The 27,712-nt window shown below is 39.2% G+C and overlaps 1 protein-coding gene across 2 annotated transcripts; it reads right to left on the minus strand.

Moving 5' to 3' along the window:
• Nucleotides 1–227: 227 nt before the first annotated feature.
• DCTN6 (dynactin subunit 6) lies at nt 228–27,425 on the minus strand. Of its 2 annotated transcripts, XM_047091833.1 has the most exons (7): nt 27,326–27,425; nt 17,591–17,655; nt 7,393–7,498; nt 5,681–5,769; nt 4,362–4,409; nt 3,211–3,353; nt 228–801 (listed from the first exon to the last, which is right to left on the minus strand). In XM_047091833.1, exons 1-7 carry the CDS (start codon nt 27,346–27,348, stop codon nt 703–705), a joined length of 573 nt encoding a protein of 190 aa, XP_046947789.1. In that variant the 5' UTR covers nt 27,349–27,425; the 3' UTR covers nt 228–702. The 2 variants fall into 2 exon arrangements, with proteins under 2 accessions (XP_046947789.1, XP_046947788.1); XM_047091832.1 differs by lacking the exons at nt 17,591–17,655; nt 27,326–27,425 and adding an exon at nt 14,821–14,927.
• Nucleotides 27,426–27,712: the final 287 nt, after the last annotated feature.

Genomic DNA, 27,712 nt, shown 5'->3' on the forward strand with positions numbered 1-27,712 from the left:
ATTATCCTCAGAAACTCAGGACTACTCAAGGGCCATTGACTTGTCATTTCCATCAGAGATCATTCTTACTGATTTTGTTTGTATGCTACAGAATACATCTTTTTCTAATACCTGTTTTACTAAAATGAAAATAGATTTTTTTTCTTGGAAATAAGATGAAGTCAAATTAGTTCAACAGCTGCTGAAATTTCACCTGAAATATCAAACCGCTCCAAAGTAACAAAAGGAAAAGATAAACACATTAGCTTTAATATGGCTAGTACACAGTAAAAATTAAAAGAGCTATTTTAGCGAAGTTAACACAAGTAGAAAACTTGATCAAAGTATGTTCACTGAAAGTCCCGTCACTAGCATTTTTATTGAATACAACATATGCTAGAATATAAATACATAGTAATATGCCCTTTCTTATCACAGGGAATCTTTTACACAACTAAAATCATGGCCAACATATGACAAAAGAAAAATAAACCAAACCTGCAAATTCTCAGAAAAGGAGTAAGGATATAGGAAAATAATGCATTTTATGTAATTACAGAGGACAGTTATAATGAAAATCCATTACTTTCCTCTCTGACTCAATTTTATAAAATAAAGTCAACATGTATTAATCTGTGAATTGCTAAGAGCACATAAACACTGTGGCCCTCTCAAAAGACAGTGGTCAAAGACAAACTGTTATCTTGATGTTGTATATTGTTCTTAGTTCTTAACTGGAGTTGAGCTTCCTTTCATAGTCTTCTTTAGGTGGTGGTAGTTTGGCAAGATTTTCATCAGGAAATCCAGCTGTAGTGTCTGGGGCTAAAAAGATAAGAGAATTAAGAACTGACAAGCAGAAAGCAAGAGTACCAGGCAGCTCAGGGTCAGGGAAGTATAGGTGATTTCCACTGGCTGATTTTTGCTTACCTGTTTTTTGTGGGGTTTTTTGGTTACTTATTTATTTATTTTGGTTAATTTACAATGAATATACATTAAGTTTGGAAATACGAAAAAGCCAAAAGATTTTACATATAAAAATATACATGAGGGGCACCTGGGTGACTAAGTATCTGACTCCTGATTTCAGCTCAGGTCACGATCTGCCCCGCGTCGGGCTCTGTGCTGACGACAAGGAGCCTGCTTGGGTTTCTCTCTCTCCCTTTCTCTCTGCTCCTCCCCTGCTCCAACTCACACTCTCTCGCACACTCTCTCTCTAAATAAATAAACTTAAAAAAATATATATATATACATGACTCAATTTTCAACCCTGCTGTTACAGGCTTTACGCTGCCCTTGAAAAAGTTAAAAAGTTCTAATCATAGACAACAACCTAAGTAGAATTCTTGGAATGCACAGTTTTCCACAGGCCCTACAAGTACACAGCTGTACTCTCTGCTCTTCACTCACCAGCGCTGCCCAAACTTCCCTCGTTGCAAAACTCACTAGGAGTACTTGTGACAAATATGGATGATTATTAGGTCCTTGCCCGAGACATTTTGATTCAGTAAGTTCTTTAATAAAGACCTGTGATGAGTGAGATATGGAAAACTGTACTCAACTTCAGATATTCTTACTCACTGAATTCTAATCTCTTTTAACCCAACTCCAGTTTCTTTTCTCCTTCTTCAATCATTTTTGCTGTTATGCAGAAAGATAGTGAAAACAACCCTGGTTTGTTTTACTGCCTTTTTGGTCTATAGAAGTAATACTTGCTTATAATAATAATAAAATCCAAACATTACAGAAACAGAATAACCCAAAGACAGCTGGAGTTTTAACATCTGATAAAATATGGCTAAGAATCAGATGCAAAATGATAGATGTCTTGAAAAATATTTTCTTTTGGAGGAGGGGAAAGAGGCTGGGTAACTAAAGAAATATATTGTGTGCCAAACAATGAAGTTCAAAACTTCAATCAGAATGTCTTCTGTCCAAAGGAAGCCCCAAATGCCCTATTTTATCTCCTGTATGAAACTCTAAATACATATTCTTAATTATTCTTGGTTCTTAGTAGGAAGAGATAATTTCTCGTAAGCCAGGAAAATATCAAAATACACTTGCATATTCACAAACTGTATTTATTTTCAAGTCAGCTATGTTGGTAAACTAACAGACGGACCAAAGTTGGTTGGCCAGTATAAATTTGGTAGGATCATTCCTTACCCTTGAGGATTGGTATTTTCAGAGTGAATCAACAGTTTATAAAGTTTGGTGATACATTTTCAGTGAAAATACATTAATTTAAGATCAGGAGCAACATCTCTGGATTTTCTTTGCTCATTATCAATTTGTCATTGTCATCTTTGTACATATTTTTGATAATAACTTAAAGACTGAATAATTTCAATGCAAATAAATTCTAGTTTTAGGAATGTTTCTCTGATTTTAATCATTTGCTTTTTGTTTTATTTTTTTAAGTTTATTTATTTATTTTGAGACAGAGAGAGGGAGGGGGAAAGAGAGTAGGAGAGAGAGAATCCCAAGCAGGCTCCACGCTCAGTGCAGATCTTGTGACCTACGACCCCACAACCATAGATCATGACCTGAGTCAGACACTTAACTGGCTGAGCCACCCAGGCGTCCCTCTCATCTGCTCTTTAAATGGCAAACTTGCTGTCCCATTAAAACAATTATGTGGTAGTTTTTTCAAAATTAGTAGCGCCAGAAATTTTTTTCTAATTGAAGTATATTTAACATTCAAGTGTTATATTAGTTTCAAGTGTACAACTTATCAATTCAATGATTCTATACATCACCTGGTGCTCATTATGATAAATGTAGTCACCATGACAACCATACATTATTACAATTTACTGACTATATTGCCTGTGCTGTACATTTCATCTCTGTGACTTACTTATTTTAAACTGGAGGCATGTACCTCTTAATCCTCTTTAGCTGTTTCACCCATCTCTCTCCCCCCCACTCCACCTCCCCTGTGGCAACCACCAGTTTGTTCTCTGTATTTAAGTTTTTCTTTCTTTCAGAAAGAACTCCTTTTTGGGGCGCCAGGGTGGCTCAGTCAGTTAAGCACCCGACTTTGGCTCAGGTCATGTTCTTGCAGTTCATGGGTTCGAGCCCTACATCAGGTTCTGTGCTGACAGCTCAGAGCCTGGAGCCTGCTTCTGATTCTGTGTCTCCCTCTCTCTCTGCCCCACCCCTACTCATGCTATGTCTCTGTCAAACATTAAAAAAAAAAAAAGAACTCCTTTTAAAGACAGGTTCCAGTACCTGTGGTCGCTCAGTCTGCACCCTACGAAGGCAGTCTGCACCATAGATCACTGTATTCTCAGGGATGACCTCAAATGTATTCAGGTTACAGCAAGCCCCAATGATGCAACCACTTGTCAGGATTACGTTTCTGCCCACATATGCTGCAATAAAAACATAGAAAGAACTGTAATTTAAGACAAATGATTAGAATGTTATATTTTTCCAAAATGTCTTAAGTATGAAAAAGTAAACTAGCTTTAAGAAAAAAATTAAAGAAAATACTTCAATTCAGAGTTGGTAAAGCACAGAGGCAGGCACCAGACTAGTATTAGATGGATTAAACACAGAGCTCTGCTGCTGACTAGTTGTGTGACCTTGGACAAGTCACTACAAATTCTGAGAAGCTTATCTATGAAATGAAAGATCAACCTACTTACAGTTTGTTGTAAGGAATAAGTGAGATATTAAATGGGAAGTGCCGAGCCCAGGTTTGACACATAGTATGTATATAATAAGTAGAAAATAACAACGATAATAATTGGTAATCAAATTAAAACAAAAACCATTAAGTAGATTAACAAGTCTAACTTTAGTATTTAAAAAAAGAAGCATTATTCTTTCATGTCAGTTAGGACCACCAAAGATAAATTATTATTCTAAAGACATCTTATTGTTCAGGTTCTTTCTGGACTTTAGTGGGGCACGCTCTTGGGAGCTGCTTTGCCGTAGTGGTGACTTTACATGACCTCCTGCCCAGCTCCACTTATGATAAGTTGCTTATATTTGTTCCTGACTGGCTAGATAAAGTAGTCCTGAAATTAAAGAAAGCAAACTGATGCAGAAAATGATTTTTTTCTTTAATTCTGCAATTATATTAATCAACTAAATTATCACTGACACTAGTATTTAGCAGAAATCTTTTCAAATCTTTCATCTGAATGTTATGGTTTAATCCAATCCCAACTTATGTACACAGCTGAATTTCTAGTTCAATGTATTAAACACATTATTAGGTTCCTTAAAGGCAAAGATTTAATCTCCTATTTTAGTCCACTTCCAACCATGCCTTCCTTCCACTTTGCCAGAGGTTATACTTGGGTTGTTTTCTAGGACACCACAAAGAAAAAGGAGGTAATCATTTTCACAATAAAATTCTGAATACAGCTTACCTTTTGATTCAATAACATTATTATCTCCCATTTTCATGGCTTGGGAATCTGTAAGCCAGAGTTAAGTAAACATTGTAAACATGTGCATCTTTTCCCCCTACCAATTCACTATATCCTTATTCTGCCCTGGGACAGAGGGTAAGAGCATGGGCAGGGCCACACAGGCTCAGCCTGGTGAGAGCTCCTTTGCTCAGGGCAGCCTGAAAGTAAAGGTTTAATCTTTAAATGTAAGCATCTCTAAGTAGATATAAATGCCTTCTATGTTTTTTAAGGAAATGAGCATCTTTTACCCCCATTCTATAAGTAACATATTTTCACGACCGTTTTAAGAAAATTAAATTTATCACCCAATCACTTAAAGATAACACTGCTAACAGTTTGATATATCTTTATGTAAATACATGCAATTCCCTTAACATAACTGGGAATCAAACTGTATAAACTTTTACAGCTCACTTTATTTGGTTCAATTAAATTTGCAGGCATTATTCCATACGATTAAAGTCTTTAAAACCGTAATTTAAGATGACTGCTTAATGATCCGAATAGTCCATTTTGTGCCTGTAGCTTAATTTATTTAAATATTTTGCTATCACTAAATAGATTTTATTTTCCTCCAAGTTTTTCTGTCATAAAATTATATCTTGCGGACAACATGAAAAGAGTTTACTAGCTTTTTAGAGTACAAAAATCAAGGAAAGAACTAGTAGCACTCTGGGGAAAAAAAAACAAAGAATGAAATATTTCCAGGGGTGCCTGGGTGGCTCAGCTGGTTAAGTGTCCGACTCTTGATTTCAGCTCAGGTCATGATCTCACGGTTTGTGAGCTCAAGCCCTGACATCAGGATCCGCTGTTAGCTTGGGATTCTTTCTCTCACTCTCTCTCTCTCCCTCCCTCTCTCTCCCCATCTGTCTCGTTGCCCCTCCCCCCTTAAAATAAATAAATAAAATAAACTTAAAAAAAAAAGAAATATTTCCATCCCTTTCTACCATTTCTTTGCAGCAGACAACGTACTGTTAACCTAAACTACATAGGAATTGAATGGACAGAGCTGTGGTTCTTAAAGCAGGACAAAAGCCAGGATTCTTCTGTTTCTATGTCTACTGCCACTCAGTCATTGTTACCTATTGTTACCTGTGAACAAGCTGTAACACTAGGAGCAGTGTGTGTGTGTGTGTGTGTGTGTGTGTGTGTGAATGCATACTTATAATATACTTGATATATTTGACAGGTAAAATATGATGATTTCTATGGAATAGATTTTGGATATTAAAAACAGCTGGGAAGAATGTTTTACTTTAAACTATTGTAAAGGATACAACAGCCAACTTCAAACACATTATTGGTGCCAATGATCATAGGTTTTGGTTCTGGATCTTCAGCATCAGGGGTGATATTATCAGGGTGACTATAAAAAGAAGAGACAAATCATCAAAGTCAATAATGCAATAAGCAATTCTCTTGTTTTAGAATTTGGGTTCATTCTGTCAATTTGATCTCCATCAAGCTTAAAATATATAACTATATAAGTAATTTCTTATTCCAAGTGAATTATTTATCATCTATGCTGAAGACTTGATTCTGAGTTGAAAAAGAACTACTAAAAGGTAAAGAAGTCACAGGTAAGTTTAGAAGGTCAGCCTTCCTTTGCTGATTTTTATTTATTTTTTTTATTTTTAATTTTTCCTTTGCTTATTTTTAAAGCTCATAGCCCAGAGGGCCTTTTCCAGGACAAGGTAAAAATGATGCTGGCTATAATTTTTAGCTTATTAAACTGGAATCAAAATCATGCCTGGCTCGAAAAATTTCCATTCTCAATAATCATTCGAGATTGTGAAATATAAACAGAAATTCACGTAATTATTTTATATGCTCTTAGGTAGTTTGAAATATTTGGAACATAAAATGTTTGTGGTCTAAGAGGAAGCCATTTTTTAAATGGTACTTTATCTCTGACAGCTGAGTTACTGCAGAATATAGCTATTACTAACGTACTTACAATAAAGGTGCCAAAATAAGATTTTGAAAAGAAACTGCTTAATATAGTAAGAAACTCCCAAATCCTAAGTAAGTGTTATGACAAATCAATCTCTTTATCACAGTCAAATATTTTCCCAAGGTCTTTCTTACAAATTCCATACATTGTTGCTATAAATTAGGTATAAGCTTGAATTTCCTGCCAAAATTTTATCTAGAAAGCTTTATTAAATGCTTATGAAAATTTCATAGGTATTATAGTCTAGCTCACTAAGATCATGTACATGTTTGAATATTTTATTACTTTTTATTCTTGAAAGTTAAAAATTGCCAGGGCGCCTGGGTGGCTCAGTCGGTTGGGCATCCGGCTTCGGCTCAGGTCATGATTTCATGGTCTGTGGGTTCGAGCCTGGTGTCGGGCTCTGTGCTGACAGCTGGAGCCTGGAGCTGAGCCTGGAGCCTGCTTCAGATTCTGTGTCTCCCTCTTTCTCTGCCCCTCCCCCACTCATGCTCTGTCTCTGTCTCAACAATAAAAATAAACATTAAAAAAATTTTTTAAAAAAATTGCCTCTAAGGCCCCCAAATTTTCAAATATAATTCTGGGTGCTACCCCCACAAAGCATATGAAAATATATATCAGAGTAAAGCTCATGTGTCTGGGCAGGAGTAATAACAATTCAGCCAGAAGTGAGAAATCTAACCAAAAGCCTCTCTTCAAGGGTGGTCAGCACAGCACTTGGTCGCTGGAGTCAGGAAATGTTTGCTTAGCACACAGAGGAGGTAGTGATACGTAAGGGGAAGATTATCAGACTGAGAGGAGGAGATTCTAGTCAGTCACCAACAAGTTATCTCATCTTGGACGAGTCTCTTCACCCATCTGGTCTCTGGTTTCCTTATTTACTAACCACTTGTGTTGAAAAGATCCTTAATGTTTCTCTAGTTCTAATAGTAGGCTTTCCAGATGTCTACCGTAAAAGGTTCCTATAGATAGCTGAATTAATAAAAACACAACCCGAGGTACTTAGTTCAAGGTATCTGCAAGTGTCTTACTCACGCATTTATGATAAGCGCCTGTTCTTCTATTAGGTTACCTTCCCCAATCACTATTGGCCCGGCTTCCGCAATAATCCGTGCTTTAGGGTGGATCACTGTCCTAGGTCCTGTTAAAAATACGGTGAAAAGAAATTATTGGTGGAGGCTATGCTTCCAATAGGAGGGGAGAAGGTGACCAAGAGGGGGCCGAGGCTATTGGGAGGAACATTTTCTAAAGTATGTGCCAGGCATCACACTAGGTGCACTTTACAAATGTTATCTCCTCAGCTGTTATCAATAGTAGTTAGTGCCAAATCTCAAGGCAAGGTGAGTGGAGACAGCACAGGCTTTGGAGCCAGACAGCGCTGGCGAACCAGCTGTTTGGAAGCCTCTGTTATCTCAGCAGTGAAATGGGGGTGGGGAGAATACCATCTTACAGAGGCACTGTAAGGATTAGATGAGATCATGTTTGTAGACACAGTATTCTGGCACATTGTTGGCAATAATATTAATTCCCTTCCCTGCTTTCTCTCATAAAAAGTAAGGCTCCCTTTGCTTATAATGTTGGGCTTTCTCATGCTAGTGAACCACATTAACACTTTCTCATGCTTGTGTACTATATAGAGTTAGTCTTCCTATTAAGTGGCTAAGAGGAAACATGGGTGGAATGGGAGAAGGGAAACATGGAAACCTTATCTTTGTTACTTTGTCACCATCCCAATAACAAGCCTAACCACTGGAAGGAGGCAGAGATACTGTTGTGTCTGGTCTAGGACATGATTTTAACCAGTTAAAGGTTGAAAAGGTTACAGGGAGGCAGTGGAAGGAGCCAATATAATTACTGGAATCCTAAGACTCTGAAACAGGCAGACTGAGAGGACGCCTCCTACCTCAAATTGAAAGGAGCGGGAAGGGGTCTTACCACATCCATTTCACCACCAGGGTGGAGGTGGCCAGCATTGCTTAAACAGGGACACGATTCTGGACAGCTAACACATTCCCTCCCCTGGTTCTTAATTTCCCAAAGGCCTAGCATTTTGGTGATAATGAAATCACTCCTGAGAAAATATAACCTCATTACTGCCATTCCCTGCAACATTAGCCCCACCCACCCCCAATGCCATGGCTATTTTTATTGGTAAATAAGTGGACATGAAGTAACCAACTCTGAAAGGAAGACAGCGTGGGTAGATGTGTTGACAGGAGGTGGGAAGGTAGTTAGGAAGATGCACTGTCCCTGTAATTCAGTACTCAACTATGTAAGTTAATTTATTCAATAATCATTAGCTGCGTGTGACAGGCAAGATCCAGTGCTATATGTTAGAGGGAAATAAAAAGAAATATAAGCTACTTTTGCCCTTTTGAGCTTGCATTTCTTCTTTATTTTGTTTTGTTATCTTGAAAACTGGAAATACTTAACATACACACGAATGTATTAAATAAGAAGGTGTTCCTGGTGCCCAGAGAACTGGAAGGAACCTCAGTGCAACTTTATTTTTTCCCCCTAACAGTGAAGAGCTGGGGATTGATAAGGAGGGTGGGGTCCAAGACAGGATGCACAGTCAAAAGACGCACAGTCTGATAAGAAATAACATGAGAGTGGCTTTGTTATTTCTGTCACCCCTGGCTCCCCAAATCCTGAGCTGCTCAAGTAAAATTGCTTTGGCAAATTCTCCTATTCAGGATAAAAGATGGGATCTCTTGGGTCCCTGGGAAGATTCTCAAGTTGACCATGATTGTGAACACATGTGCCTTTTTTTCTGTTAAGAAATACACATATTTACAAAGGTAATACATACTCGTTATAAAAATTCAAACAAAGCAAAAGTGAAAGATCCTCTCTTTGCGCTAATCCTGTTCCCTAGAGGTAACTATTCTTAAAAGTTTGGGGTATATTATTCCAGACTTAAGTTCCACTATACCCTTAAGACCCGTAAATATCATTGTATATAAGTATCTTTTACCATGAAGTTAAAAAATAAATAGAATATAATTTGAAGGTGGAAAAATATGGATTATAAGCACATAGTTGATTTTTTTTTTTAATCAAGGAATGGTACTTATTATTGTGCAATTTTCTTAATTCACCTAAAAAGTCATGGTGATTTTTCCATAAAAGTACATTTAGCTAGCTCTTCTTTTTAATGGCTGAATAGTACTTCATATCATATTAACATATCATAATTTATTTAACCAAGCCCTTACTGACGGGCATTTAGATGTTACCACTTTTATTTTTTTTTTTTTTTTTATTTTTTTTTTTTTTTATTTTTGGGACAGAGAGAGACAGAGCATGAACAGGGGAGGGGCAGAGAGAGAGGGAGACACAGAATCGGAAACAGGCTCCAGGCTCCGAGCCATCAGTCCAGAGCCCGATGCGGGGCTCGAACTCACGGACCGCGAGATCGTGACCTGGCTGAAGTCGGACGCTCAACCGACTGCGCCACCCAGGCGCCCCTAGATGTTACCACTTTTGAGGGACAGGTGCTAAATAATACTGAAACAAACACTGGATTCCTCCAAAATGAGAAATTTCTTACAGGTCTTCCAGCTGTGTGAACCAATTTACATCTGTAGTTTGCACAATACCAGATTCACACTTTACTTAAAAATGTTCTGTGATAAAAGGGACAAATCAATCATTCTATTTTAGATTCTTTGTAATTAAAGCCCCTACCAGCACCCCACTCCTTGTCTAGAAAGTCTAGACTCTGGTCTCTACCACTTAAAGGCTATATGCTTAATCTCTCAAATGCCTGTTCTCTCATCTATAAAAAGATGAGATCCAGAATAACCTACTTCATTGTGTTGAAGTGTGGATTATACGAAATAATGTCTGAAAGGGAGATCACAGGGTCTGGCCCGTAGGTGTTAAAAATGGGAAGTTCATCACTATCTGACACTAAAAGCTAACAAATAACTATCAATAAGCAAAACAACTCCTTCTAATCTGAGAAACAGAAAAACTCCTCTCCTCCACTCAGGTTATTAGGGTGGTAACTCCTTTTAAACAGTGGGGGAAAATTCACATATTACTGTAATATAGTAAAAGAAAAGAATAAATGTATTTTCTGTACTGGCATTAAAATCTTAGACGGGGAAGAGATCACCATGCTGTGATAGAAAGCAGATCGTCTGCCGTGGCTAGATAAGCCAGAGGCACTAGGTATTCTGCTGGCCCCTAAGCTGCAGCTTTGACGACAAGCAGACGTGTAAGAAGTTACTGGAGAATGAACTAGTATGATAAGGTTGTCACTGAAACCTGTCTTTCTTTAAAAATTCCTCTGAAACAGCTTTGAAAATAATTAATATTTTCATTTTTCCCTTTCAAAAATGATCTAATATATGTTAACTATACAAACACAAATTTTAAAAATGAAACTAAACTTGGGGCGCCTGGGTGGCGCAGTTGGTTAAGCGTCCGACTTCAGCCAGGTCACGATCTCGCGGTCCGTGAGTTCGAGCCCCGCGTCGGGCTCTGGGCTGATGGCTCAGAGCCTGGAGCCTGTTTCCGATTCTGTGTCTCCCTCTCTCTCTGCCCCTTCCCTGCTCATGCTCTGTCTCTCTCTGTCCCAAAAATAAATAAACGTTGAAAAAAAAAAAATTTAAAAAAAAAAAAATGAAACTAAACTCAAGTCCCATGTCTTATAGAATTTTTAAATATAATGCCTGAGCTATTTTTTTTTTTTAATGTTTATCTATTTTTGAAAGGGAGAGACAGAGCACGAACAGGGGAGGAGCAGAGAGAGGGAGACACAGAATCCAAAGCAGGTCCAGGCTCTGAGCTGTCAGCACAGAGCCTAATGCAGGGCTTGAACCTCCCAACCCCAAGATTATGACCTGAACCGAAGTCAGACGCTTAACCGACTGAGCCACCCAGGTGCCCCTAATGCCTGAGCTATTTTAAGCAGGTTTTTTATTATTGTTGTTTTCATTTTTATCATAATTAATAAGTTAGCAAGAAGATAAATGGATATCTGTTTATAAATCCGAGGGCCCTGGGATATAATGCAGGATCACCAGCTTACATGAGACACCGCCTCCACCTGGTGGCAGCACTGCCAAACTACAAGTCCTTGTGTTTCAGGACTGAAATAAATTAGAAGGTTCAAGTAAGTATCAACTCTGAATTGTGGTGCAACAGAAGTCATGGCTGATAATAAACTGAACAGTTCCCCTAAACCTCTTGTCGGTCTTTTGGGGCAGAGAGTAGAGGGGTTAGTATTCATGTACTTCAGTATATGTGACTGCTAAAATTTTGGTTTCTAGAACTTGCTAAAGGGACATTCTGACTCAGGTGTGTAACCTGCAGTGTGGGCTTTGTCTCTGCAGTTTTGTGCTGGACATTGGCACCAGTGGGCCCAGGAATCCGAGTGGTACTCCAAGACCCGGGCAGCCACGGCACACTGAAGTCTGGGCACAGACTGCTCCACACTCATCTACATGTAAGAAGCACTTTTACCTAGAACGAGTCTGATTTCAAACCAAGTTTAAGGGTCTTGAGGTTAAAATGCTTTAAAAATAAAAATGTGTCACTATAGAAAGTTGCTTTTTTTTTTTTTTTTTAAAGGCTGTTGTGAACTTTTTTGGAGCTCTTAATCTGGCAGGGTAGTTTGTATATTTGCTTACCAAATGTGCTGAAATCCTATTTGGCTTATCTCCCTGTTTGGATAAATGTGTCTAGAGCTGATGTTGCCTTACTGGCTGATGAATTATTTTTCTAAATGGTTGGCTGGGCTTGATGCAACACAGCCAGAAAGGCATTCCTTGCATCAAACTTCCATTCCCCTCATTTGGTAAAGGACATTTTTCCTATCTTTGTCACAGGAAGCTATCTTTGTGTACATTTTCATATGTCAATAAATAGTTCAAAAAGCCACAAGCTCTCTTTGGAAAGTTAAAACAATTCCTTTGAGCTGTAAGCTTAAGTACCTGTAAGAACTGCTTTATATTTGATGAATTTCAAGTCAAGGTCACTGTTCTGCCTTATTAAAAAAGACTTCCACAGTAAAGGGAAGCTTTTGATCTGTATTCAAAACTCTAATGGAGAGAAAGAATAAAAGGGACAAAGGGGTTCCATCTCCGTTTTCCCACTATGTGGAGGTCTGCCTTCCTACCTAGTACCTTGTCCCAACCGAGCCCTGTCCTGAGACCAGGAGACTGACTTTCACCCTATAATGGGACTACAGAAAAGGGGCTTAGAAGTAACTTTCTGAAATGATTTTCAGCTTTCAAAACAAAATTTAAGGAAATAATGCGTGGTCCAAAAATCAAGGCAGCCTAATTAAAAACAGGCTGGACGCTATGAAACCTTGTTTACCCACATTGTAATTAACAAGAGAGCTGTTATTTTTCCCAAGGTCTGTTTCCTGGCAGCCTCTAAGGAAAGGGGTCAGGCTCCAGCAGCGCCTCAAGTCCCAGGGTTTCTGCTTAAGGACAATGCTTCAAAGCTTCAGACTAGTTTCTTTGATAAACCAAATACCTGATTTTCTAGGAGAACAGATCAGGTTTAAAGTTCTGTTACACTACTGAAACAAAGAGAAGGAAAAATTACTTTCTTTCTGAAATATTTCAGAATAGAATAATTTGGTAAAAGTATAACCAACTGGGGGATGTAAAGTTCTGCATAACATTCTGAAAAATCTATTAAACTCAACTACACTTAAGTTTATTGCTACTTGACTGAGAAAACAAAGCGTATTAGGTGTTCAAATCTCTATATCCCTAATATAACAGAAAAAGACTTTGGTAAATTAAGCAAAAACAAAAACAATAAAAGCCATAAATTGGGGAAAAAGAAAAAAACATGGTGGGGAGAGTGAGGTTTTTTTTTAATTTTTTACATTTATTTTTGAAAGAGTGAGACAGAGCACAAGTGGAGGAGGGGCAGAGAGAGAAGGAGACACAATCTGAAGCAGGCTCCAGGCTCTGAGCAAGCGTTCAGCACAGAGCCGAATGCGGGGCTGGAACCCATGAACTGTGAGATCATGACCTGAGACGAAGTCCAACACTTAACCGACTGAGCCACCCAGGTGCCCGGGAGAGTAAGTTTTAATCACATAACTTATCTCTACTCTCTCATTTGATTTAACTTCAGATCTCCCTGGTGCTTTTTAATCTCATGTATTACATCAGAAAAATGAATTAATAGCAGTCAGAAGATTAGGGATATCTTATTCCAAATATAACAATGATAGAAATGGCTATCTAAATACTGATTCTGGAAATTTTCCATTCTTATATATACAGTTAAAGATAAACACAAACAAACAAATAAAACAAAATGATAAGACACATACATAATGAAAATGAGAGAAGAATTATAAGACTGAGCACTGGATAACTATATCACTTCTGAATCTTTTCCTTAGTTTTAAAAATTGAGATGTTTCTATAAAGTGAGCAAATTTTCCTGTTTTAAAACACTGGGTCAAAAATAAGCATAAAAACATTAATTTAGATCCATTCTATGATAAACTTCAAATCATAGTTAAAAATTACGACCACTTCTTATGCTAAAAAAATCTGTGTTGAACTGTCATTTTACATTTTAGCCATCTCTGTACTGTCAGCTACTGGAAAAAAAGTAGATTTAAACACTGTATTCCTTACATAATTTCAACATTTAGGGAAGGTTGGTGATTAAAAGGATAAGGAAAGGGGAGGAGCACAAAGTAGTGAAAGACAGCAGGAGAAACTGGAAAGTGAGTGCTGACTCCAGATACTCCCACGTCCCAATCCTATGCTGTGGTCCCTGGTCCACCTTTTCTTTTCATAGGAGAAAAGGAGAAAAGTAACAGTTTTTTTTTTTTTTTCCAAATCTGAAATATACCTACAGACAAACATGTACCTACACCTGTGTGTACATTTTTGCCAGCAGAGGTTTCTATACTATCTATCTATTATATAATAGGTATACCATACTTCGTTAAAAATGGGGAAGGAGTAGAAATGAAAGGGCAAATTTGTGTAATTAGCTACATTATTTTAGTCTTACTTTCCTTCTAATTAAAAATACTTGGGGGTGGTTCAGTTGGTTAAGCTTCTGACTTTGGCTCAGGTCAGGACCTCGCAGTTCCAGAGTTCGAGTCCCATGTCAGCCTCTGTGCTGACAGCTCAGAGCCTGGAGCTTGCTTCGGATTCTGTGTCTTCCTCTCTCTCTGCCCTTCCCCTGCTCACACTCTGTCTCTCTTAAGAATAAATAAACATTAAAAAAAAAAAAAATACCTTGTGAGTGGGGTGCCTAGGTGGCTCAGTTGGTTAAGCGCCCGACTCTGGATTTCAGATGAGGTCATGATCTCACAGTTCATGAGTTTGAGCCCTGCATCAGGCTCTGCACTGACTGCTTGGGATTCTTTTTCTTTCTCTCTCCCTCCCTTTGCCTGTCTCTCTTTCTCTCTCAAAATAAATCATTAAACTTTAAAAACAAGAAAAAAGAAAAAAACAATACCTTGTGAGCTAATGAGAGGGTTATTCCTCGAATCATGATGAAAACCATAAAAATACCAGATTAAAGGGACTTCTGGGTGGCTTAGTTGATTAAGCATCTGACTTCAGCTCAGGTCATGATTTCACCGTTCAGGAGTTCAAGCCATGACGGCTCTGTGCTGACAGATCAGAGCCTAGAGCCTGCTTCAGATTCTGTGTCTCTCTGTCTCTCTCTCTCAAAAATAAACAAACATTAAAAAAATTTTTTTAAATACCAGATTAAAAATAATGCAGAACAACATCTTTGATAAACATGTGGCCATCATGACTTCTCCTCATAAAAAGTCTGCAAATGGGTTTAAGAATTAACAAAAAGTTAACATAGCACTGAAAAGAAACTGTGTCACCTTCTAAACTCTGAAATACTGTCAATCTAAAATAAAATCCAACCTAGAAAATTCTTTTTTTTTAAAATTTTTTTTTCTTCATCGTTTTTATTTATTTTTGGGACAGAGAGAGACAGAGCATGAACGGGGGAGGGGCAGAGAGAGAAGGAGACACAGAATCGGAAACAGGCTCCAGGCTCCGAGCCATCAGCCCAGAGCCTGACGCGGGGCTCGAACTCACGGACCGCGAGATCGTGACCTGGCTGAAGTCGGACGCTTAACCGACTGCGCCACCCAGGCGCCCCAAACCTAGAAAATTCTTAATGATATTCCATAATACTGGTACAATCTTTACTTGTTTTATAAGACATGATGTCTAAATTGGTTGGAGGCTTAGACTTACTAAAATTCACAATTTTTTTTTTTCCTATTAAAGATAGTGTTAGGAACCCCCCGGGTGGCTCAGGCAGTTAAGCGTCTGACTCTTGATCTCGGCTCAGGTCATAATCTCACAGTTCATGAGATGGAGCCCCGCATCAGGCTCTGCGATGACAGTATGGAGCCTGCTTGGGATTCTCTCTCACCTCTCTCTCCAAATAAATAAAAAATACAACAACAAAAGATACTGTTAGCATAAGGGACCAGGGCGTATTTTCTCTCTGAAATTGTACTTAACTCACTGAAAGCTCTACTCTGGTAACATGCAGCTGCTAGTAAGGATGGACTCATGTTAGCTCATAAACCTACAAAGGCACAATATGCAGTCAAAACATACGTAAAAGAACTAGTGGCTAAAATGTAAGTTCAGGGGAACTTAATCATGTCCATATAAGCAAGTTACCACGTGTTAAACTGTTAATTTGATTTCAATGTTGGACCTCACCTCCAGCAAGGCTACATACTGCTAAGATTTAACAATGTGGTCAGCTAGTGTTAGGTTTCGGGCAATGACTTTCACAAATATTCTCTTACTTAATCCTTCAAAAAGTGCCTGTAAGGTGGGCACTCCTATTTTGCATGTCGAAAAACCTGCCACTTGCCACTAGATATCCGTTCTTCCCTTTCCCTGGTAGCTGAATCCCACTGAATTGGGGGCAGCAATGCACCCAGTTCAGACTGTATCTCCCAGCCTTCCAAGGCTGAGACTAAGTCCGAGGCATCAGACATACAAAGAGAGAATGTGTGAAACTTTCAGGAAGACTATGTAAAGGAAGCTGATCCAACTTGGAGGTACACCCTTTTGTTTCCACTCCTCCCCTTTCTTCTTCTTTTTTTTTTTAGTATTTACTTGTGAGAGAGAGAGAGAGCGAGCGCATGAGCTGGGGAGGATCAGAGAGGAGAGGGAGACACAGAATCCAAAGCGGGCTCCAAGCTCTGAGCTGTTAACACAGAGCCTGACTTGGGGCTCAAACTCATGAACTGCGATATCATGACCTAAGCCTAAGTCGGATGCTTAACGGACTGAGCTACCCAGGTGCCCCAAATCCTCCCCTTTCTTATCAAAGATCACTCTTGGTGCTTTAGCTATCGCATTCGGGCCTACAAGGCTGGAGCTCCTGGACAATCAACTGACCAGCCCTGAATTGCCTACCTCTAGACTTATTTATATAAGAGAATAAACTTTTGTGTGTTTAAGCCACCACTATATGCAGCTGAACCTAATTCTAATACACACACTTACACAGATGGGGAAAATGAAGGCTGGTGAGGTTATGTATAATAATATGTGCAAGGTAAACCAGCAGGTAAAGAGCAAGGATGCTAACCCAGGTCTGTCCGACTCCATGGTCCACCTTGTACTAACTACCTAGTAGTGTATAAACTCCATGAAGGCAACACCTTTGTCTGCTGTGTTCATCGCTGTGTCTCTAGTGCTAGCACAGCGCACGCTGTAGTACATAATAGATGTTTCTCAAAAAAATTAATGACTCTATTACATCGCCTCATTCCTTTATGAGAGGAGTTTTCAAAATAGAGAGTCCATCCAGGTGCCTGGCTGGCTCAGTCAGTGGAGCATGTGACTCTTGATTTTGGGGCTTTGAGTTTGAGCCCCACATTGGGTATAGAGATTACTTAAAAATAAAATCTTGGGGTGCCTGGATGGCTCAGTCAGGAGATGTGACTCGATCTTTGGGTCATGGGTTTAAGCCCCATGTTGGGTGTAGAGATTAGTTAAAATAAATAAATTTTTAATTAAAAATAAAATAAAATAAAATCTTTAACAAGTGCCCATCACACTTACTTCTTTTAGAAATACTAAACATGGGAGAAATACATCATTTTCTCAATAAAATTAGGACGTCAATGAAACAAATATATAACACCTAATTAATTGTAAAGCACTGAAATAAATTAAATTACATCAATTTTTGAGGAAAAAAAACCACTAATAAACAATTTCCTTACCTATGGTTACATCACCCCGGATTTCACTTTCTACACATACAACTGCTCCAGGAGCAATCTTCACACTGTAGGAAGAAAAAGGTAACATTCACCGTGGATAAGTTTAAAAAACATTGCTATAGGGGCGCCTGGGTGGCTCAGTCCGTTAAGCGGCCGACTTCGGCTCAGGTCATGATCTCGCGGTCTGTCAGTTCGAGCCCCGCGTCGGGCTCTGTGCTGTGTTTCGGATTCTGTGTCTCCCTCTCTCTGACCCTCCCCCGTTCATGCTCTGTCTCTCTCTGTCTCAAAAATAAATAAACGTTAAAAAAATTTTTTTTTAAATTAAAAAAAATATTGCTATAGAAGCTATCTAGACACTTCAGTGAAAAAAAAGTTAAAAAAAAATCTGATTAAAAAAAAGAAATGGGGGCGCCTGGGTGGCGCAGTCGGTTAAGCGTCCGACTTCAGCCAGGTCACGATCTCGCGGTCCGTGGGTTCGAGCCCCGCGTCAGGCTCTGGGCTGATGGCTCAGAGCCTGGAGCCTGTTTCCGATTCTGTGTCTCCCTCTCTCTCTGCCCCTCCCCCGTTCATGCTCTGTCTCTCTCTGTCCCAAAAATAAATAAACGTTGAAAAAAAAAATTAAAAAAAAAAAAAAAAGAAATGATAAAAGGTAAGGTATTTAATATACTAGAAGTTTCTGAGGGGGCATACTATCCATCAGGCTAAAATCATATATGATGCCCTATTAAAATGCTTGAGAAAAGAGATTTTGGATTCTTTTAACACCAGCATTGTTTCCAAACAGCAAAAGGCTGAATACAACCTAGATATCCATTAGAAAGGGACAGGTTAGTAAAGTATAGTACACCACAACCTAATACACAATCATTAAAAAGAATGAATAATCCTTTATGTAAAGATTTGGGATGATTTCCAAGCTATATATATTTTTATATTAAATATAATTTATTGTCAAATTGGTTTCCATGCAACACCCAGTGCTCATCCCAACAGGTGCTCTCCTAAATGCCCATCATCCACTTTCCCGTCTCCCCCACCCCCATCAACCCTCAGTTTGTTCTCAGTATTTAAGGGTCTCTTATGGTTTGCCTCCCTCCCTCTCTGTAATCCAACCTATCTTAAGTCAAAAAAAGTAAAAGCCAGAAAATGGACAGTATACAATACACCACTATTTTTGTAAAAAGAATATTCACAATACGTAACAACTGGCAAGGTAATATTAATATAGAAATCAACGTAGAGAATCAAAATTTACAAATATTCTCTATTTATATTATAAATCAGCTTATCAAGTGATATAAACCGGAGTGCAAGCTGTTCAAAATTACTAAATTCCAAATAATTTATTGATGCTTTTTGATATTCTGTGATGTCCTGTTTGACACAGCTGAATCTAGCTGAATGCAGCTGTAGCTGAGCCATGAGCTGACGTGAAGAACTGTACCAAACGACTTCCCCATTAAATTGACAATCATTTGGTAACTTGTTCTAAGTATTTTTCTTAGTAGGAATGATATTATTCATGGTTAAATGTGCACTCGCTTCTATGAAACAATACCATTTTAGATATTTTGACTTCAGAATTCTATTTGGATTTTTCAAAAATTTTGATTTCCAGTCATTCACTGCAAGTACACAGAAATACAATATAATTTTGTATATTGACTTTGTATCCTGAAACTTTGCTAAACCCACTGAGTTCAAGTAGATTCTCTGGGATTTCTCACATAAATAATTTTGCTGTCTGTGAATACACAGTTTTTCTTCTTTTCCAATTATTTATTTTTCTTGCCTTATTGCCCTAAGATTTCTAGTATAATGTTTAATATCCTTAACCTGTTCTAGTTCTATGATATCAACAAAACCTATCAAACTACTTTTCTTTTTTTTTTTAATATATATATTTTTTTAATTTTTTTTTCAACGTTTTTTATTTATTTTGGGACAGAGAGAGACAGAGCATGAATGGGGGAGGGGCAGAGAGAGAGGGAGACACAGAATCGGAAACAGGCTCCAGGCTCTGAGCCATCAGCCCAGAGCCCGACGCGGGGCTCGAACTCACGGACCGCGAGATCGTGACCTGGCTGAAGTCGGACGCTTAACCGACTGCGCCACCCAGGCGCCCCTCAAACTACTTTTCTAAGCCATGAATTTTGCATTTTAATGTTTATTTTTGAGAGAGAGCAGAGGAGGGGCAGAGAGAGAGGGAGACACAGAATCTGATGCAGGCTCCAGGCTCTGAGCTGTCAGCACAGAGCCCATTGCAGGGCTCGAACCCACCAATGGTGAGATCATGACCCAAGCTGAAGTTGGACGTTTAACTGACTGAGCCAACCAGGTGGCCCAATTATGCATTTTAAATAAACTATTAAAACCTGATATATAAAACAGCTGAAACTTTCTTGACCAAAATGTTAATATCTTGACTGATTTGTTAAGTTTTCTAAAAACTTGTTTTCAGAAACTTTAGCAAATGTTTTTCAACCAGTAAGAACCAGAGATGTAGAGTGCAGTAATCACTCGTATTAAGTTCTATAAATATTCATGTATGAAAATACTGATTTTTAACTAATAGTAGATAGTATAAAAATGTCAATGATACTTTCTATTTGTTTTTCATGCCTTTTTTTGACATTGCTTTGATAAAAAAAAAAATTGTTACTGCCAGGTTTTATTTTTCCAAATGTTTTACTGTGAGATGGGTTCATTCACTTTTTAAGTCTGTCCTCTTTGATGAATGCAAATCTTCATTACATGTAACATGAACTTAAATAGGACATGCTTGCCATTCTAATAAAATACTTGTGTTTAGCACAGTTTCTTTGATATAACTTTTGAGCATCATTTACAACTGATGCAACCAATATAGCTGTTCTAGTGTGTAACTACTGAATATTTGTATTTGCTTCAATATTTCCAAACTATCTCTGGAGGGACACAGAAGATACTAATAATATTCACTGCCTTCTGAGAGAGGAGCTGGATAGCAAGGACACAATGGTAGATGGAAAATGTTTTTCTTTACATCCCCATTTTTTAACTGTTTGCATTTTGAAGCCCACAAATGATTACCTATTCAATATATAACTAAATAAAACAAGACAGAAAAGAGATTGATAAAATTTTCTTAACAGCAGGTGCCAAGGGGATCCTGGATTCATTTCAATAACTAGGCTGAAAATTTATCCTTATTTCCTTAAAAAAAGTCTCCCTCAAATCATGATCCTTATATGCCCTCCCCTACCTATAAATACTTTCTTGTAACTCGTATCATTTAATGAATTTTAGACTCCTAGTTTCCCTTTTTAAGACCAGTTTTTTTTGTTGTTGTTCTTTAAATCACTGTTCTCACTGATTCAGCAACAATCTTTCTTAACCCAGGATAAAATTATTATTCATTAGTAACACTCTCATTACTTCCAACCTTCAAATAAACAATCAGCTATCATAAATATAACCCTATCATGCCGATTCACAATGGCATTGGTTATAGTATTTCTAGGCCACTGTCTGTCACTGTTCTGTGTCGTATTACATGAAGGATGGTTGATACTGTATTAGTAGAAACATGACACAAGTCAATGTAAGTAAGAAATAAAAGGCTATGTTATGAAATAAATGCAAATAGTTGGAATATTCAGTATAATCACACTCCAGTCCATTTCCTGTATTAGTTTGTTCAGGATAATGAGGTGTTTTTGCTTTTTCATTTATTTTGGCTATCAGATGATGTATCTATAATTTAACTGAGACATTTGGACACTTTTGATAATTATCAGGATACTTCTTAGAAAATACTGTACCGATATGCATCAGGAATCAACGTAGTCACAATGTTTGACCCAGGAAATCTATTTCTGGAGTTCTACCATCAAGAATTCAACAGGAGGAAAATATATGCACAAATTGGCAATGTTATTTAGAATAGTGAAACCATAAAAGGAGAGAAGTAATGAAATAAAATGTAATCAACTTACTGGAATACTATATAATCCTAACAATAAAAACAAGGTAAAACTACCTTTTTATAGAAAAAGTTTGTCCCTCCCTGCGGTACTGCACCCAAGAAATCAGGCCCAGACGTAGGTGATGAGGACTGGCTGAGCAACAGTGAGCCCACCATCTCCCCTTCCCCTGTGTGCCTCCCTATCCTCATACAGAATTTTAGGCAACAAGGGAATAGAAGAGGATTCTTTTCCAAAGAAACTACCAGACAACATGAGTTCTTCAATGAGAAGTTCAGCTTCCTGCCTGATTTGCTCCACCCTGAAGCACATCAGAAGGTAAGCCTAATGCGTATACCTGGAGCTTCCAGTTGTTTAAGTTCTCATCCTTAATAATGGACAGAGAACCAGAGATGATTAGATAAATCAGGAAAGCCTCCAACTAAAAAGGAAAAAAAGCAAAACAAAGGAAAAAAATAGTCTGAAGAAACACAGACAATTCAGGTAGTAAAAGTAAACTTAAAAAAAACCAAACATATAATTCACGAGAAATAAAGGACTACTGCATTAAACAAGGCAGAAGTCTATGAAAAATGAACAGTCTAAGAAAGAGTTCCTAAAAATTAAAAACATAACCAAAATGTGAAATCACTAGGAAAGTTAAAAAAAGAGCTCTTCCAGAAAGTAGAACAAAATGCAAAATAAAATAAAATAAATAAAATAAAATTGATAATAGGACAGAAAAAGTGAGAAAATTAGAGTACCAACATATGAGGTATAGAATCCAAATAAATCTCAGGGCACCTGAGTGGCTCAGTTGGTTAAGCATCCAACTTTGGCTTAGGTCATGATCTCACAGTCCATGGGTTCAAGCGCCACGGTGGGCTCTGTGCTGACAGTTCAGAGCCCGGAACCTGCTTCCGATTCTGTGTCTCCCTCTCTCTGTCCCTCCCCTGCTTCCACTCTGTCTCTCTTTTTCAAAAACAAAAACAAAAAGAATCCAAATAAAAAGGAGAAAATAATTTATGGAAAAAAACTATTAAAGAATAATACAAGAAAATTTCCCACAGACTAAAGAATATTAATCTCAACCCTAAAAGGATGTGAATGCAAAAGGCCCATGCCAAGTAATATCATCTTAAAATTTCTGAATGCTATGGAAAAGATCCTTAAAGTTTTCAGAACAAAAACCCAAAACACCAAGAGAGGTTAAAATAATCAGAATGGCATCAGAGTCCTCAGTAGCAATACTAGAATTTAGAAGACCACAGACAATCCCTACAGAATTCTAAGTGAAAACTATGTTCAAACCAGAGCTATCCACCCAGCCAAACTAGCAATCAAGTTTGGACAGAGAATAAAGACATCTTCAGACTTGCAAAAACTTTAAAAAAGTACTCTTTATTGGGAAGTTGCCGAAGGATGTACTAAGCTAAATAAAAGTAAGCCAATAGATAAGATAGAGTCTAGAAAGAGAGGCTCCAGTGTGTTAGTACAAAGGGAAATATCAGGACAACAGCCATGCATCAGCCTCAGAGAGCAAAGATGATAGAGGGTTTCATGGGAAGATCTCCAAAGGGGGGGAAAAAAAAAGACAGATTATGTGATAATTACTAGATATTTGATATATCTGCTATATCTGTTAGAAGATTTGAAAATCATCAGTACATAGAAAAGTAAGGCAATGAAAAAAGTGAAGTCATTTTGTTAAATTTTATATTAATTCAGGTTGAGGGTCCACAGAAAATTCAGGAGAAAGACTCAGTAAGAAAGTAAAAACACAGAGCTCATGAGAGTTCTAGATCAGAAAGATAGCTCTGACAAAAATGAACTATTAGGACTTCATCAAGATAAAAAACTTCTGCACAGCAAAGGAAATAAATCAACAAAATTAAAAGGCAACCGGCAGGAACGGGAGAAGATATATGCAAATGACATATCAGATAAAGAGTTAGTATCCAAAATCTATAAAGAACTTACCAAACTCAACACCCAAAAAACAAATAATCCAGTGAAGAAATGGGCCAAAGACATGAACAGACACTTTTCCAAGTAAGACATCCAGATGGCTAACAGATGCTCAACATCACTCATCAGGGAAATACAAATCAAAACCACAGCGAGATACCACCTTACACCTGCACCTCACACCTGTCAGAATGACTAAAACCAACAGCTCAGGCAACAACACATGTTGGTGAGGATACGGACAAAGAGGAACTCTTCTGCACTGCTGGTGGGAAGGCAAACTGGTGCAACCACTCTGGAAAACATGGAAGTTCCTCAAAAAATTAAAAATAGAACTACCCCATGACCCAGCAGTTGCACTCCTAGGTATTTATCCAAAGGATACAAAAATACTGATTTGAAGGGGCACATGTACCCCAATGTTTATAGCAGCACTATCAACAATAGCCAAATTATGGAAAGATACCAACATCCATCAACTGGAGAATGGATAAAGATGTGGTGTACACACACACACACACACACACACACACACACACACACACAATGGGCTATTACTCAGCAATCAAAAAGAATGAAATCTTGCCATTTGCAACAATGTGGATAGAACTAGAGTGTATTATGCTAAACAAAATAAGTCAGAGAAAGATAAATATATGATTTCACTCATGTGGAACTTAAGAAACAAAACAGATGAACATAGCGGAAAGGAAGGAAAAATAGAGAGGGAGGCAAACCATAAGAGATTCTTAAATATAGAGAACTGAGGGTTGCGAGAGGGGTGGGGGGGTGGGCTAAACGGGTGATGGGCATTAAGGAGAGCTCTTGTTGGGATGAGCACTGGATGTAATATGTTAAGTGATGAATCGCTAAATTCTCCTGAAATAATTAAAAAGAGAGAAATATAGCTCTGAAAGTCAGCAGAGTACAAACTCTTTAACATGTCTCTCCATCATTTACATTCTAGAACCCCCCTAAATATTCCCTGATACAAGTGCAAAGTGACAGCAAAAATATATATATATATATATATATATATTTTTTTTAACGTTCATTTATTTTTGAGACAGAGAGAAACAGAGCATGAACGGGGGAGGGTCAGAGAGAGGGAGACACAGAATCCGAAACAGGCTCCAGGCTCCGAGCTGTCAGCACAGAGCCCGACGTGGGGCTCGAACTCACGGACTGTGAGATCGTGACCTGAGCCGAAGTCGGCCACTCAACCGACTGAGCCACCCAGGCACCCCAAAAATATATTTCTTAAATCACACCCACTTCCTTACTGATAGGGAAAACTAAAAAAAAGGAGACACAATTTTTTCTTCTACAAATTTCAGCAAACAAACCTTCCTACCACAAAGCATTTTTTAAAGCTCTAAGTAAAAAGAATATATATCAAACAAAAACTAGTAATTCCTGAGTCTATCTAAGAAATACTTGTGAGATCAGACACAGCTATATCTGTTTGCATCATTTTGACATACACTGACTTTCTACAAGGCACAAGTTAATGAAATTCTAAAAACGATGCATCGGGGTTACGTGTCTGACTCTGCTGAAGTCACAGTAAAAAATACAATCTTTCTACCAAGTACAAGAAAAACTTCAGTAACATGGAACAGAAAGCAGAAAATGGCCTGACCTTCTCATCTTATAGATGAGGAAACTGAAGCCCAGAGACTAGAAATTTCCTGAAGCAGTTTGTCCCTGAAGCATCATTATCCTAACACCAATCATTTCTTTTCTGTTAGTTGAAAGTTTCTTGGAAACTTCCTGACATGTTGGGTATTCTTCCTGTGAAAGCTGAATGATGCTGTCCTTGAATGGATCACGATTTGAAAATGCTATTCCAGGGGCGCCTGGGTGGCGCAGTCGGTTAAGCTTCCAACTTCGGCCAGGTCAGGATCTCGCGGTCCGTGAGTTCGAGCCCCGCGTCGGACTCTGGGCTGATGGCTCAGAGCCTGGAGCCTGTTTCCGATTCTGTGTCTCCCTCCCTCTCTCTCTCTGCCCCTCGCCCGTTCATGCTCTCTCTCTGTCCCAAAAATAAATAAACGTTGAAAAAAAAACTTAAAAAAAAAAAAAAAGAAAGAAAATGCTATTCCAGGGGCGCCTGGGTGGCTCAGTCGGTTAAGCGTCCAACTTCAGCCAGGTCACGATCTCACGGTCCGTGAGTTCGAGCCCCGCGTCAGGCTCTGGGCTGATGGCTCAGAGCCTGGAGCCTGTTTCCGATTCTGTGTCTCCCTCTCTCTCTGACCCTCCCCCGTTCATGCTCTGTCTCTCTCTGTCTCAAAAATAAAATAAACGTTAAGAAAGGTTTTTCAAAAAAAAAAAAATGCTATTCCTCTGATGTTTTTCATTTAGAGTGGGTTTGTGTGTTAAAATAATGCAATCTTATTAAAATGCCTCTTGTTTTAGACCTTATTTCCCATTTCAAGTTTCCATTCCCTCAGCCTCCCTCTATGATTTTTTTTTATGAAAACAGCACTATCTAACATATAACTTGTCCTAGACAAGTGAGGATAGGAACGATTCCCAAGTGTCCCTCTGTCCAGTTTTATGTCTAAGGGAGAGGACCCAGGCAGAGTTTGTGGTCCCATCAGCATACTTCTCCATGAGGCAGAAAACAATTAAATTCATCACTAGACCAACTAAAACGTGGTCCAATCATCTCTGTGTAGACTCCACTGCACCTCCGAGTGATGGGGCTGAGGGGGCTCAGGCTAAGCTGAAAGGCTTAGCTGAGCACCTATTTACATAACAAGCCATCTGGGGAGCCCGGGTAGCTCTTGATTTCTGCTCAGGTCACGATCTCACAGTTTGTGAGTTCAAGTCCCACACAGGCTGTGCTGGCAGCTCGAAGCCTGCTTGGGATTCTCTCTCTCCCACTCTCTGCCCTTCCCTAGCTCTCTCTAAATAAATAAATAAATACACTAAAAAAAAAACCCCAAAACACTCCACTGTACATGGCTATATACTGCACACAATTTTCAGAGTATACCTGGTTCTCTTTAGCTTATGAAAAAAGATTATAGTTACCTGCCTCCATAGAAAAAAACCCTAAATTTTAATTTACTGCAACAAAAACAAGGTGTGTCGGTTTCCCGTTCAAAGAGAGGCAGCAGAGGGTGCTCAACGCCGCTGCTTTCCGAAATCGTTAACTTAAGCAATTCTCCCATCCAAGCTGTTCGCAACAGTGAAGGCTGTTGGGAGGAGCCCCCACTGCTGTCCTCACACATTTACAAAGTAGCTTAGCCACGCCGAGCAGAATGTCTCACACTGTTCTAGCCCAGGCGCAGTCCCCCTTGTGACGAGCGACAGCGATGGGTTTACACACACTGCGCCCACAATGGGCAAGAGGGTTCTGGGGTGCGGCCAGCACTACCGTGGGTGTCTCGGAACGCACAGCAGAGAATACTGCTACAAGCCGCCCTCCGTGAACAGCTGCATTGGGGGACAGGGGGTGAGGGTCAGAGTGGGGGGGGGGGTCCCTCCGGGTCCCGAGGAAGCGGGCGACGCCATTCTCGCCGCGCAACGCCTCTCGGAGACCCTTTCCGCGCAGGCGCGTTCTGGAGGAGGGCGGCGCGGTGGCGGTGGGATCGAAGAACAAAAACCTTCCAGGCACCGATTCCTCATCCCTTCCCAATCCTCCCTTACGCCCGCTTCGTCGTTTTCTCCCTCAGCGGCCGCCAAGGCTGGGCTTTAAGAGCCATCCAGGCCGAGCGCCCGGGATAAGACATCATCTTAGTCCCTACCGTTGGCGACCAGGAGCAGATTCCACTCATGTGGAGTCTAGAAATAGACTTTTCTCAAACAACCGACTCACCTCTTTTGAGCCTTCTCCGCCATGGTTTGGACCCTGTCTCCCGTTGGAGCGGAGATCGACACAGCTGCCTGGGTCCAGCGATGGTCTCTACAAGCGATTGGAACGCCTGGCAGGATCGGGATAGGGCAGGGGCGGGCCTGCCCGGGGGCGGGGCCTGCCGGGGCTAGTGGTTGCGCCACTCCCTGCCTGAGGAGGTTTGTGCGAGCCGACCTCGCGTGGCCGCTACCTTATTTTTAGCGCAGTCCAGAGATGGATAGATTCGGATTTAAAGCAGCCGTTTAGTCTAATCCAGCGCACATCATGATGACCTCATTGTACTCCATCATTCTTTTTCAGTCTGCTTTTCGCTCTCTGCCTGGGCCCTGCTTTTCGGTCTTTGCCCGTTAA

This window comes from Lynx rufus, unplaced genomic scaffold, assembly GCF_022079265.1.
Source record: "Lynx rufus isolate CCGP_SWC_20201006 ecotype Redwood Valley unplaced genomic scaffold, mLynRuf1.p SCAF_3, whole genome shotgun sequence".
Classification (NCBI taxonomy): domain Eukaryota; kingdom Metazoa; phylum Chordata; class Mammalia; order Carnivora; family Felidae; genus Lynx; species Lynx rufus.

What these genes read in the sequence shown, in the direction of transcription:
- DCTN6 (XM_047091832.1), bottom strand. Translation starts at nt 14,917, where the DNA reads ATGCTTAATCAACTAAGCCACCCAGAAGTCCCTTTAATCTGGTATTTT. An exon ending in TGTGTTTGAAGTTGGCTGTT is followed by an intron (nt 4,410 to 5,680) that starts GTATCCTTTACA and finishes TCTGGCTTACAG; the next exon opens with ATTCCCAAGCCATGAAAATG. An exon ending in TGCAGACTGAGCGACCACAG is followed by an intron (nt 802 to 3,210) that starts GTACTGGAACCT and finishes TTATCTTTTTAG; the next exon opens with CCCCAGACACTACAGCTGGA.